This window comes from Morone saxatilis, unplaced genomic scaffold, assembly GCF_004916995.1.
Source record: "Morone saxatilis isolate NCDOM2014 unplaced genomic scaffold, NCSU_SB_2.0 Contig24, whole genome shotgun sequence".
Lineage (NCBI taxonomy): Eukaryota > Metazoa > Chordata > Actinopteri > Moronidae > Morone > Morone saxatilis.
Genome location: NW_023339807.1, coordinates 16,062,382 through 16,073,980, shown reverse-complemented (window position 1 = coordinate 16,073,980; position 11,599 = coordinate 16,062,382). Strand labels below are relative to the sequence as shown.

The window sequence follows — 11,599 nt, the reverse complement described above, 5'->3', positions numbered from 1 at the left end:
TCATCTCTCTCTCTCTCTCTCCTCTCCTCTCTTCTGCAGATACGGATCCCCTCCAGAACTCCATTACACCTCAATTGGTCCAAAACCAGGTTGGGGGACAGCTTACCGGCCTGAGAGAGACAAGAAGTGAAAGATGAGTAAATAGAATAGAAGGAATTTTATTGTAGTTAAGTGTCCACATGCTTATATCCCTCTCCCCGCTCATCTAGTCCCACTGTCTTACTCTCTTCTCGTGGTTAGGGATGATGCAGCGAAGGAAGTTGGGGTTAGTGTTCCTCAGTGTGGCCATCAGCTTGGTGAGAGACTCCTTGTAAAGTTGACCGACAGTCCTGAACATTCCCTTCTTCGTCTTCAGTCCTGCCGCTCCGAACGTGACCGGCCCGCTGTTCTCCCCCGACGACACCTGGTCCAGACCCACGATCCTGTCCACTGGATAAAAACACAGAGCGGGGTCTCACTTTCAGTAGCAAGTATGAGTTTAATGGAGTGAGTGGAGTTTAAGAGAGTGTTTTCCAGACTTGATTTGGCATGGTTATATGTGTGTGAATGCCACACTAATGCTATGGCATTATGATTTCACATCTGCTTTCACATCTGCTATCACGTCTCTGGACAGATGATATCAGATGGTGGACAATGGATTTGTAGCTCATTAGAGATGCAATCATATGGTTATTTGCTCGGCCATATCGGCCAGCAAGATACACATACACTGACAGTCTGACAGTGCAGGTTTTCTAGCTTAACCTTGAACTAAAATGATACCATGACAATTTATTCTGTTCCTGATTTGATTTTGATTTATTAGCCAATTTCCTCTATCAGCCAAAAATATCTTTATTAATAATAGAACAATACTGAGATTGCTATTTAAATGTTAGAACCTTATCCCAATATGCTGCATCTTTAGAGCTCTTTCAGGGTCACATTTCTGCTTGCACATGGTTGGTTTTCATGAAACCGATCCAGTTGTTTGTAGCAATACTGTGAAGCACATCTCTAATGTGATCCTGAATGTGGTTTTTGTGATTAATTGAGAGCATGCTACTACCTTGACACTGTCAGAGCTCTACAAAAAAGAATTAGTTCTTTATGAATGGAAAAGTTCACATCACACAAGCACAACACTGTCACTAAAAGCACAAACTTGGTGAAAGACCAAAGAGAGGACGGCTGAGTCAACAGTGACAAAATGATGGAAGAATTAACAATATGTAACAATTTATGACACTACAGCACGATTATTAACTAAAATGGAATCCAAAAATGACACAAAAAGGCACACAGCAATCAAAAACTGGGCAGACAGAAAACAAAGGAGTGATGTCAGCGGAGGTGGGAGGGAGGAATGTGAGTGTGACACACAGAGGAGGAGAGAAACCTACTGTCGGAGCCATTAGCCTGTAGTGTGGCATAGGAGTCAAAGAAGTACACACGAGGAAGAGTTTGAATATCTGATGCAGGAAGAAGGAAGGCGCGGGGAGAAAGACAGGAGCCCAAGTGAGCACCAAGTTGGTGGAGATGGAAGAGAAAAAAAACAGAAGGAAAAGGTGACAAAAGCAAGCAAACACAGGAGAGAACAAGAAGGAAGAACGGAGATGAACAAAAAGTGAGAGATAGCAGACAGATAGAATTGTTGCATGGTAGAGAGAGAAAAGAGAGAGAAATACAGTTAGTACATTTTGCAAATATTAGATTTTTTCAGTTAAAAGTGCATTACCTTCATTTTTACACCGACGTCCATGAGTTAAAGGTTTAGTGTTCGTGTTAGTGAATGACAGAGAGTGAATCTCACCTTCCTTCCAAAGCTCTGAGACAAAATGATCAGACGACTGGTGGACAAGAGACGCCACGTTGTCGTTAAGAGGGTCCATGTTCTTCACCAGCCAATCATCTGCCTTATAGTCCACCTGCAGGACATTACAGAGGGCAGGGACATTTTTGACTGGATTTCTTTGTATGGGAAAGATGGGAAGCAGACGTGGAACATGTTAAAAAACAACGGGATACCTTGCCAGCATAGTGAATGATGGAGAAGTCAGCTTCCCCGCGTGGCTGCTTTGATCGGAAGAATTTTGGATGGGTGCCTTGCTCAGCAGATACCTTCTCCACAAATGAGCGGTCTGTTGCCCGGGGGAACCAGCACTCTTCATCCAGCAGGGCCAGAACACCAGGCGGGTGGGTCTGACAGAAACAGGGGAAAAACAACATTTATTGTGAGTCAAATGTAGACTTTATCATTCAAGAGGAATAAGGAATCAAAGCCCAGTGTGCATGTTTCTATTTATATACTTTTAATCTCTTTCTTTCCTTCACCCATGGGTGTGGTTCAGTGTGGTGAACTGAACAGGTTCTATGAGCCACTGTTGGCATCTATACTCTCATCACTTAACAAGTATGAATGTGTGTTCCTAAAAAAAAACACTGTATATTGCGTTTACGTACTGGTTTCTCGATGAGGTCAATGCAGGGCTGTAAGTCCAGGCCGAAGTCAATAAAGTTCCACTCGATGCCTTCCCGCTGGTACTCCTCCTGCTCCAAGATGAACATGGTGTGGTTGAAGAGCTGCTGCAGCTTCTCGTTGGTGTAGTTGATACACAGCTGCTCAAAGGAGTTCAGCTGCAGAGAAGGGATTCAGAAAAGAAAACAAAGATGAAATCATTCATGTAATGTAATTTATGGAAGAATATGTGAACGCTTGTATACTTCTATGCTCATTTGTACAATAAAAAATAAACTGGTGCTCAAAAAGAAAGAAATAAAGGTAAACATTCATGCACGCTTAAAAACTTTTTCGCTTATTTCAGAACAAATGTTGGGGTAAGTCAACAAGCTCACCATCACCTGTTAAATTTGAACAAATTACCTACTGCAGACAAACAAACAATCATCACATGAACAAACCTGGAAGATCTCAAATCCAGCAATATCAAGGATGCCTATGAAGGAAGCTCCCTGTCTCTGTCTGCGGTCCAGAGCTCTGTTGATCCTGTGGACCAGCCATCTGAACAGGCGCTCATATGTGGCCTTCGCCAAGGCCTCTACAGCAAAGTCAGCCTAGAAGAAGAAGGATGCACTGTTAGATACACAAATGTTTATCTGTATGAGTACAGAAGTCTATGCACTTTAAATCTTACCTGTTCTTTTGTCTGGGCCTTCTGCACATACTCTCGACCCACTTTGATCCTGGGAGTGAGGATGGCCCGAGTAAACTCCAGCACGTTGATCCCCAGCAGATGGCACAGTTTCTGAGCAGCTGTGTTATCAGGCATTGAGGCCTGGTCCTGATTCTTCTCCTTCATGAAGGAAATGTTCCCAAACTGGAGCACAGCAGAGATCACCTTAAGCATGGCTGAGGAGAAGTAAGACAGGGAGAGGGAAGGTGATTTATAGCAAGGATTAAATATGCAGAAAGACAACTATTTTCTCTCTTCTCTATCATCCGCTCTCTTACATATCGACTCCTCTGGGGTGAAGCCCATTATAGCCATAGAGTCCATGGTCTGGGTGAAGTTTTCTGAATCGCTCTGACCAGGAACAGGGATGGAGCCTCCACTCAGAAAGCGGTACTCATCAGCAGTTCCTAAGAGCAAGTCCGCTGAGGATAAAAAAGGTGAAAAGGTGGTTAAATTTAAGTAGAAATTTGAATTACTACCAGATATAGAAACATTTTATTACTGATTTCACCAAAATACCTTCAGTATGTTATGCAGTATAGCAGTATTTCATTATCACACTTGTCTGGTCGACATTTGGCTCACCTTTAGTCTCCTCTGAAGTTCCACACAACAACTGATAAAAGATGTGGAACGTCCTCTCATCTTTGGCCTGACGGGTGGCCCGGGACTTTTCAAGGAGGTCTGGATTTATATGGTCATGGACATGTTCAGCCAAAAGTAGTTATATTACACTTTAGTTCTGGTCTACTTGTTATTTGTCCTTCAGAAATCCGAATGTGTAATGTATTAACATATAGGTAAGTCTTTTTGTCCAACTATGCTGTAAATTAGCTTTTTTAGAAAGCAAAAGTGTATTGATTTTATTAAACACTTTGAAGAGAAGTAAAAGGATACAGGTCTCAATGTTGGCACCAACAATGTACCCCGCCACGTCAAAATTGATGCGGATGAATTTACCCTGAAGAAGAAGAAAAGTTTTAGTACATTTTCAGATGATACAGACGATAAAGTTAATACGAAATAGACATAATCTGTTAGAATAATGTATCTAGTTGCTCTTACAAATCTAGAGGAGTTGTCGTTCTTGACAGTCTTTGCGTTGCCAAAGGCCTCCAGTATGGGGTTGGCCTGCAGCAGCTGTCTCTCCAGCTCGCCCTGAGACACACAGGAGACGTCAGATCAGCTTCATCACTAAAGACAACAGCCTCAACAAAAGACTTCCATAGGACCTGACTACTAAAATGCACCATTTAGTCTAGTCTCTTTGGAGTAACTACTGGTCTGTTATGTAAAACAAAAAAGGCATGACTCATCCATGAAGAGCAGTGACATAAAATGGTGCATTTTAGGGCCCAAAATAGCACCCACAACACACACCATTCCCAGACCCCAGAACAAATGATTCTCAACGTCAGTAAGAGTAATGGGCCCTCATTAGTTAAACAATCAATAATAAGGGCATCAATCATGTTTCATATTTAAAAGGTATTAAAATTGAATCTCCTACATTATTAAAAGGCAATTTCTAGAAACCAGAGTCAGTTGAGAACCACAGTTGTAGAACAACGAGGGCAGAGGGGAAGCTGCAGCTTTAGATGCTAACATCATACACAAGCTACATGTTGGCTGATTCTAGCTAGCTGAAATGCATTACTGCAGTTATCACATTGCTGGTGCAGCAGCTTTTGATGCAGCATCAGCAGCAGCAGCCGGTGATGGGGAGTTACTGTAGCTACGAGAGACGGTTATACTGTAGGAACTGTCAAGAAATGCCAGCCAGCCAACACCAAAGGCAGATTCACAAACACACACACAGAGCAGAAGGTCAACATTTTATAGTGACAAAACACCCAGCAAATAATGTGGACATTGCACACATTAGCAAAACCACATATTCAAGGGTAAACACTTGTTCACACACACACGTGGACAGCTGCAACGACACAGCCACAGCCACTCCCACAGGCAAATCTGCACTCATTCAACGGGCACATATACTGTATTGTTCATGTGATTACAACCAATACTACAACAGGAATGCCTCACAGTTCTACAGGTAAGTAAAAACATGTGGAATTTACAAATCACTGAGATTTGGGAATCATACCCTCGGCCCACTAAGAAGAACAAAATCAAATGTGGCAAAACTAGAGACCCAGAAAGGACAGGATTTATTCAGATAAAAGTCAAAAAGAAAAGTTCTATGCACAGAAGACATGATTCTTGTTATTTATCAAGAGAATCATGTTAGCTCTTGTAAATATTCTACATGGAAAGTTTCAATTATACAAAATGTGACACCCAATGAATAAAACCCAAGTTGTCTGAATACTTTTATACTCACATATTGCATACTCTGAGGAATTGTAGGAAAAAAATGACGTTTTAGGGGGGAGGAGAATGGGTGGATGGGTGAACATATGGATGGGATAAACAAACAAACAAAAAAAGACAAATAAGACAATAATAACAACAACAAACAAAGGAATACAAACAAGCAAAATCAAATATACTGTACAAGGCTTGACTGTTATGAGGAACCACATCAGTACTGAGAGTTAAAGGTTTAAGGTTACTCTGTTAGTTAGTCAGTATCATTGTGGAGTTCATTAAGCAGGAAATAGAACAGGACAGGAGAGCAGGATAGAGTTAACTCACCCTGTTCCCCAAAGTACTGCCTCTTGTTAAGGACCTTGAGCCATCCATCTGAACATGCAGGAAAGAGAGTGGGACAATGCAGAAACAAGAGAATAAGGGGAAACAAGTGCAGGAAGGAAGGTAAGCAAAGAGAATATGTAGAAAAAGAGGACTGATTTAAAGAGAAAAGCCACTCCAAGGTGAAACCCATTTTATAATAATTAAAATCAGCAAATAAACAAAGAGGATAGTATATGATTGAGATTCAGTAAATTATTGAGTTAGGGAAGAAACCCAGCGCCCAGATACCAGGGATATTGGTAGAAAAGACTTTAGTGACTTAAAGTGTCAGGGAAACATGAAAAAAAAAGATGAGCCGCACTACCCAAGAGGAATATAATGAAGCATTTTTGAAGCAGTGTTACATGAAGTGGTGATTAAGATAATTTGTTCTTTTTCATGAAGTGAATAAATTCCCTTCCTGCTGTACATTACTGTAATGTGAACACAGTTCTGATTAGCCCTTACTTCATATTTCTTTTCCTTATCTTTTATGTTTCTGCATCACTTTTTCACCTTCTCTATCTCTCCTGTTATACCCCTACCCTTTCAATGTTAATGTTTCTGCGACTTACCTGTGCAGCTTCCTTGTTCCTACCCAGAGTGCCACCCTTATGGGAGGACGCAACGTGAGCCAAATATTGGATGACTTTCTTGGTGTTCTCTGTTTTCCCAGCTCCAGACTCACCACTGGAATACACACAGACACACACATATTGAGTAAGGAACACACATATACACAATAAATACCATTCTCTTTACAAAAACCCAGTCCATCTTAAACACATATGGTCTCAATTATGAATGGTATATATAAGCATTTTAAAGAGAGAGAACACACAGGAACAAGTGGCCAAACGCACATTCATCACACCAGTAAATATAGAGCCCATGCAGTGCATTCAAAGCCACAGGTCTAAACAGAAAGCAGGTGTGGAGGATACAGGCTGCGTCAGTATTGTTGCTTTTGGAGAAGAACGAAGGAGAATGGAGTAAAAATAGCAGCTGTAAAAGATCTAAAAGAAGCAGACATCTTGTCCCAAATACACTGATTCAAGATGAACCCAAAGTGGAATCCTTGACAATGACAGGAAGAGTCTGGCAGGAAGACATGATGAAAGGGAGATGGCCCTCAGGCAAGGAGGTAGGTCGACAAAAAACATGGATACAGACAGGAAGATGCATTCACGTTACAGGCCTGATTCTTTACTAAGATCTGATTCTATTATTTAAATTCAAAGCAAACATCAGTGTGAATGTCCATTTGTGGATCTGCATGTGTGTATGTTCATAAAAAGAAAATCCATATCCCACATGAACTATGAATATCAGCAACAAATGATACACATGCAAGACAATTAATCATGGAAATCAATGAAATATAGTTAAGAAGGCCAAAAAGTGCCAGAAAGCAGCACTCTAGGTGTATTATTAACTGAATATAAATGAATGAGAGTAGATGATGAAAGCACATCAGGTACATACATGCACAGACCCGCAAACAGAGGCAGACATTCTCAGTGACAATTTTCAAACAGAAGATTAAAACGCATTCACAGACACACTGGTGTCATACAGTAGCATACTCACGTGCAGAGGATTGCCTGATCTTCTCTGTCTGCAGAAGGACAAACAATGTGAGGACAAATTAGTGACATGACCTGATGTACATCACTCACACAATGTATGAAGTGAATTAGATCAAAGCATTCTTGATTACAAAATAATAGTGAAAAGTGATAGTGAAAAGTGATAGTAAGATACTTTGCCAATCTTTATTTCCGGGATGTTAAAGCGGTTGTTTTCCACATTGTTGGCACAGTGTTAAACATTTGGCTGACAATACAGTCAACATCAAACAGCTACCAGAATGACAACTGTGTTTGAAGGTCTACGCATGTTGACATATGATTCCTTGAAATAATACTCTGTAAGGTCCTGTATGGGAGTCTGGAGGTTATCTATGCCATTGGTTGGCTCATGTTACACCAAGCCTCCACCCCCAACTAACCAGGCATGAAGGGATCTGGAAGCCTCCGCAAGGACTCACACCTCAAGTTTTGATAATACATATCAGATGTGTACAGATGAACTCTAGCCCTCTGACTGCACTCTGACTCTTGATATGTCAGTCACTCCTTCACCAATTAGCACCGGAGAGAGAAGCAGGTCACCGGCCGAACTGGTCTCTCCAGGCTGCCAAACCACACGACACTGGTAGTCAATGTGTGGACATTGTTTGCAACATAACTTAGCTTTTAAGATTCCCACACATTCAGTCTAGAAGAATTCATACTGGTCCTACAGGTTCAATCACTGTGGTAACACACCTACAACCTGCCCTAAGGGAGGTGGGGGGGTGGTGGCAAATACATAGACAGAGCCTCATTTGTCCTGTCCTGTTATCTCTTGAAGACACCCTGAGGCAGAGACATTGCTCAATCGGCCGTTAACTGTTTTTAAAAGGTTGCTGGGAATTCTCTCTGTCTCGTCTCATGAGCTCAACATGACGGGAAGGGCTTAAGAAATGTCTGTCATGCATTGTTGTTACGGGTATAATATGCGGTTACTATCATTACCACAACAAATATAACAGCACTGGATTGCCACAGGAGTGGCACACCTGTAAATCTCTGTTGCGAAAAAAGAAAAAATACCATCTTGCCTATTTGTTTTCACTTTTAAGGCCTCTGATAACAATCAAGAATATACCACTCCTTCAAATAGCATTCACAGAGTTGCTTAGCGAGCAAAGATCACAGACAAGATTCAGTACCGCGTTCCAGGCCGGCTGAGTTGATAGCAGATGTATGGGGATGTATGTCAGAGTTAGTCAGGAGTCAGAGGTCACAGATAGTGCAGAGTACCTTGTAGCATGCTGCGATAGGCGGCCTCTGATATGGCGTAGATGTGAGGCGGGACATTTCCAATGCGTATTTATGCCCCCTGGTACATCTCCATCGATGGACTCGTGTAGATGGGCAGGTTCTTGTAAGGGTTCACCACCACACAGAACAGCCCTGAGTATGTCTGGAAAACCACAGGGAACAGAGAGATTTACATCAACATCATAGAGCAGTCAGTTGAGAACAGTTAGAATAAAATCACATCCATTTTGTTTTGAGATCTGTTTGATAACTTTCTATTTTTGTCACAAGTTCAGCGGTTTGTGCTTCAAGGAGACTGTCAATAATTGTGGGTGGCTTGACATCTCTGGCAGGAGTAGCAAATTCAACTGTTGCTATTGCTTGAGCTGAAAGTACGGCAGTAAACCAAAAGTGCCGTTATTTACGTGATTCAATATAATCAACTGATCAATCCAACTGATTTCAGTCAAGCAAACAATCAGTCATCCATTTCCAGACTGATGGTTCATATAAAAAAGGATATAATAAAAAGTATAACTCTTAATATAACAGTTCATGAATAAAGGAACATTTGGGGACATGTAAATGCAGCCAGTGATTATATGTAACACAGTGTCAATCCACACCCAGACATTAGTTCCTATAATACATTCCAACTGTAGTGAAAGATGAATGTATGTCAATCATAGTAAACCGCTATTGGCAAGCTATTCAAACAGCCCCAGCGGTCTCTCTGATCCCATTAATAGGCAGCTCAACTCCATTTATTTGCCTATATATTATTCTACTTTAATTGCACACAATATGCTTCCTGGGTATGTCAATTATCATTGGCTCACTATGACTTCTACTCCTATCTATCCTATCCTACTCATATCTTTTCTGCAGGAGTAACTGGATATCCTCCCACTGCCACCACACACACACACACATCTTTGTAAACTGACTCCTCACCTCTCTTACCACCCCGTATTAGTTACACAGGAGATGCCAGAGGACCTAACCGCTAACACATGCATGTACACAACATCACAGGCTGAACGTGCCCACACACTCTTTGTTCATGCATGTAAACATGTGTATTGACGTAAGAACCGTGTCTAACAGATTCTTCATTAGTTATATGGAGTGAACGCGTTTCATCTTCTCGTGCATTCACTGTTTTGCCCACTCACATAGATCAAGCCAGAGTAGTATCTCTCCCTCAGGTTGTGCAGCACCGAGGCTTCGTTGAGGCAGGTGAGGTCGGCCATGTCCTCCACTTTACTAAAGCGTGGGGGGTTCATCCGTTGCACCTCCTCCCTGGACAGTGTGATCTTCCGCTGGCTATCTGTCAGCTCAACCTCCACCTCATCACCGCGCTCCTCTCGAATACTGGCCGACTGGGGGTGGAGGGGGAGAGAGGTTTAACAATCACAGTACGAAGGATGTAGGAAGAGAGAGTTTCTGTTCAGTGGAATAGCAGAGACATTAAACTTGCTTGAGATAGTTAAAACACAGATGTCAAGTAAGCAATGCATTTCCAAGGAACTCAATCTTAGAATAATCAATAAATAAAAATCGATCTCAAAGGTTAATGTCAATTTAATAACTTCATGCATTTAAAAGGATGCTGTGGCAGCCGCAGCCTCTCAGAAGTCTTCAATCTTGGATGTTGCTTCTTCTTTTGATGCACCAACAAGGAAGAGCTTTTCTGAAGAGTCATTGCGTCTAACAAAAGTCACTTTGACCAAAACAGAAAAAAACAGAAGCTAATGGCTACCTAGAAGGCACCACGTCAATTTAAAAAAAATGTACAGTTTGATTTGGAGAATTGTGACAGTGAATGTAGCTGTATTGTAGATTTGTAACTACTGGGCTGTAACAAACAAAAACTATGGTGGCCTGCAGTCAAAATGAAGCAAATATTGAAAAATATATTTGCGAAAATGTTTGTCAGAATCTCTGCCAGCGAGCTTCAGAGTATAAGTAGTCATTGTATTTGACAGCAGACAAGAATAGATGGAGACAACATGGAAGAGAGGAGCTCTCGTCATGCTGTTGTCCTTGTTGGACAGGAAGTAGTGAACTCTGGTTCTGACCAGGTCATAGGACTCTGCTCTGCTACACTTTATTCTCTCTGCTACTTGACATGCACAACACACAAAATATGTGCATGTCTGTGTTTAGCTGCGTGTGGGTGTATATTAGTCACAGATTGAACTACATGCTCAGAATATAAAACTAGATGAAAGCATGCGTGTCTCTCTGTGTTATACTGTATGGATGTGTATATTTGGTATGTGTGTGTGCGTGTTTGTCCAACAGTGCCATTCTCAGATCATGAGTGTAAAATGAAGTCAGTGTCTCGACAACGGCCTCTTTAACATTAGGAGGCTGAAGGAGAGTATTGTTCTATTCATAGAGCTCACTATGAAACCAGTCCAGCAGAGAGAGGGAGACTCAGAGAGGACATCGAATTCATATGTCACATCCTACAATATGCACCAATGAAAACTTCTAATGTGTATTATGCAAGTACCATGGAAAAGTGGAACAAATTAATATTATGACATGAGCCTTATGATAGTCATTAGTCCTAAATGTGTTAGAAAGCATCACAAGGCATATTAAAGAATCTAATAGGACAAAGGAACGCATGGAAAATAGGGCATTGTCGTGGGGATACAAACCTCATGAGATATGATAAAATGGACATACAAAGATGCACACACCCTATGCTGCTTTGCCTCACCTGTTTGACACACCTTCAGTCGAGGGCACACACTTGGAGCTAATTATTTACCAGAGAATTAATTCTTAGATAATGAGGAACAGGAATGTGAAAACGAGTTGTAAACATAAATTGCATTTGGC

General features: G+C 41.4%; 1 protein-coding gene across 1 annotated transcript in view; it reads right to left on the bottom strand.

Moving 5' to 3' along the window:
* myh14 (myosin, heavy chain 14, non-muscle) overlaps positions 1–11,599 on the bottom strand; it is a 30,890-nt gene that overhangs the window by 14,416 nt on the left and 4,875 nt on the right. Inside the window, 18 exon segments of the mRNA XM_035672969.1 lie at positions 20–110; positions 224–429; positions 1,386–1,454; positions 1,796–1,910; positions 2,011–2,184; positions 2,446–2,619; positions 2,905–3,057; positions 3,138–3,352; positions 3,455–3,598; positions 3,762–3,860; positions 4,074–4,137; positions 4,242–4,334; positions 5,524–5,535; positions 5,838–5,885; positions 6,452–6,566; positions 7,467–7,494; positions 8,744–8,906; positions 9,919–10,125. Of these exon segments, the coding sequence (XP_035528862.1) occupies positions 20–110; positions 224–429; positions 1,386–1,454; positions 1,796–1,910; positions 2,011–2,184; positions 2,446–2,619; positions 2,905–3,057; positions 3,138–3,352; positions 3,455–3,598; positions 3,762–3,860; positions 4,074–4,137; positions 4,242–4,334; positions 5,524–5,535; positions 5,838–5,885; positions 6,452–6,566; positions 7,467–7,494; positions 8,744–8,906; positions 9,919–10,125 (2,170 nt within the window).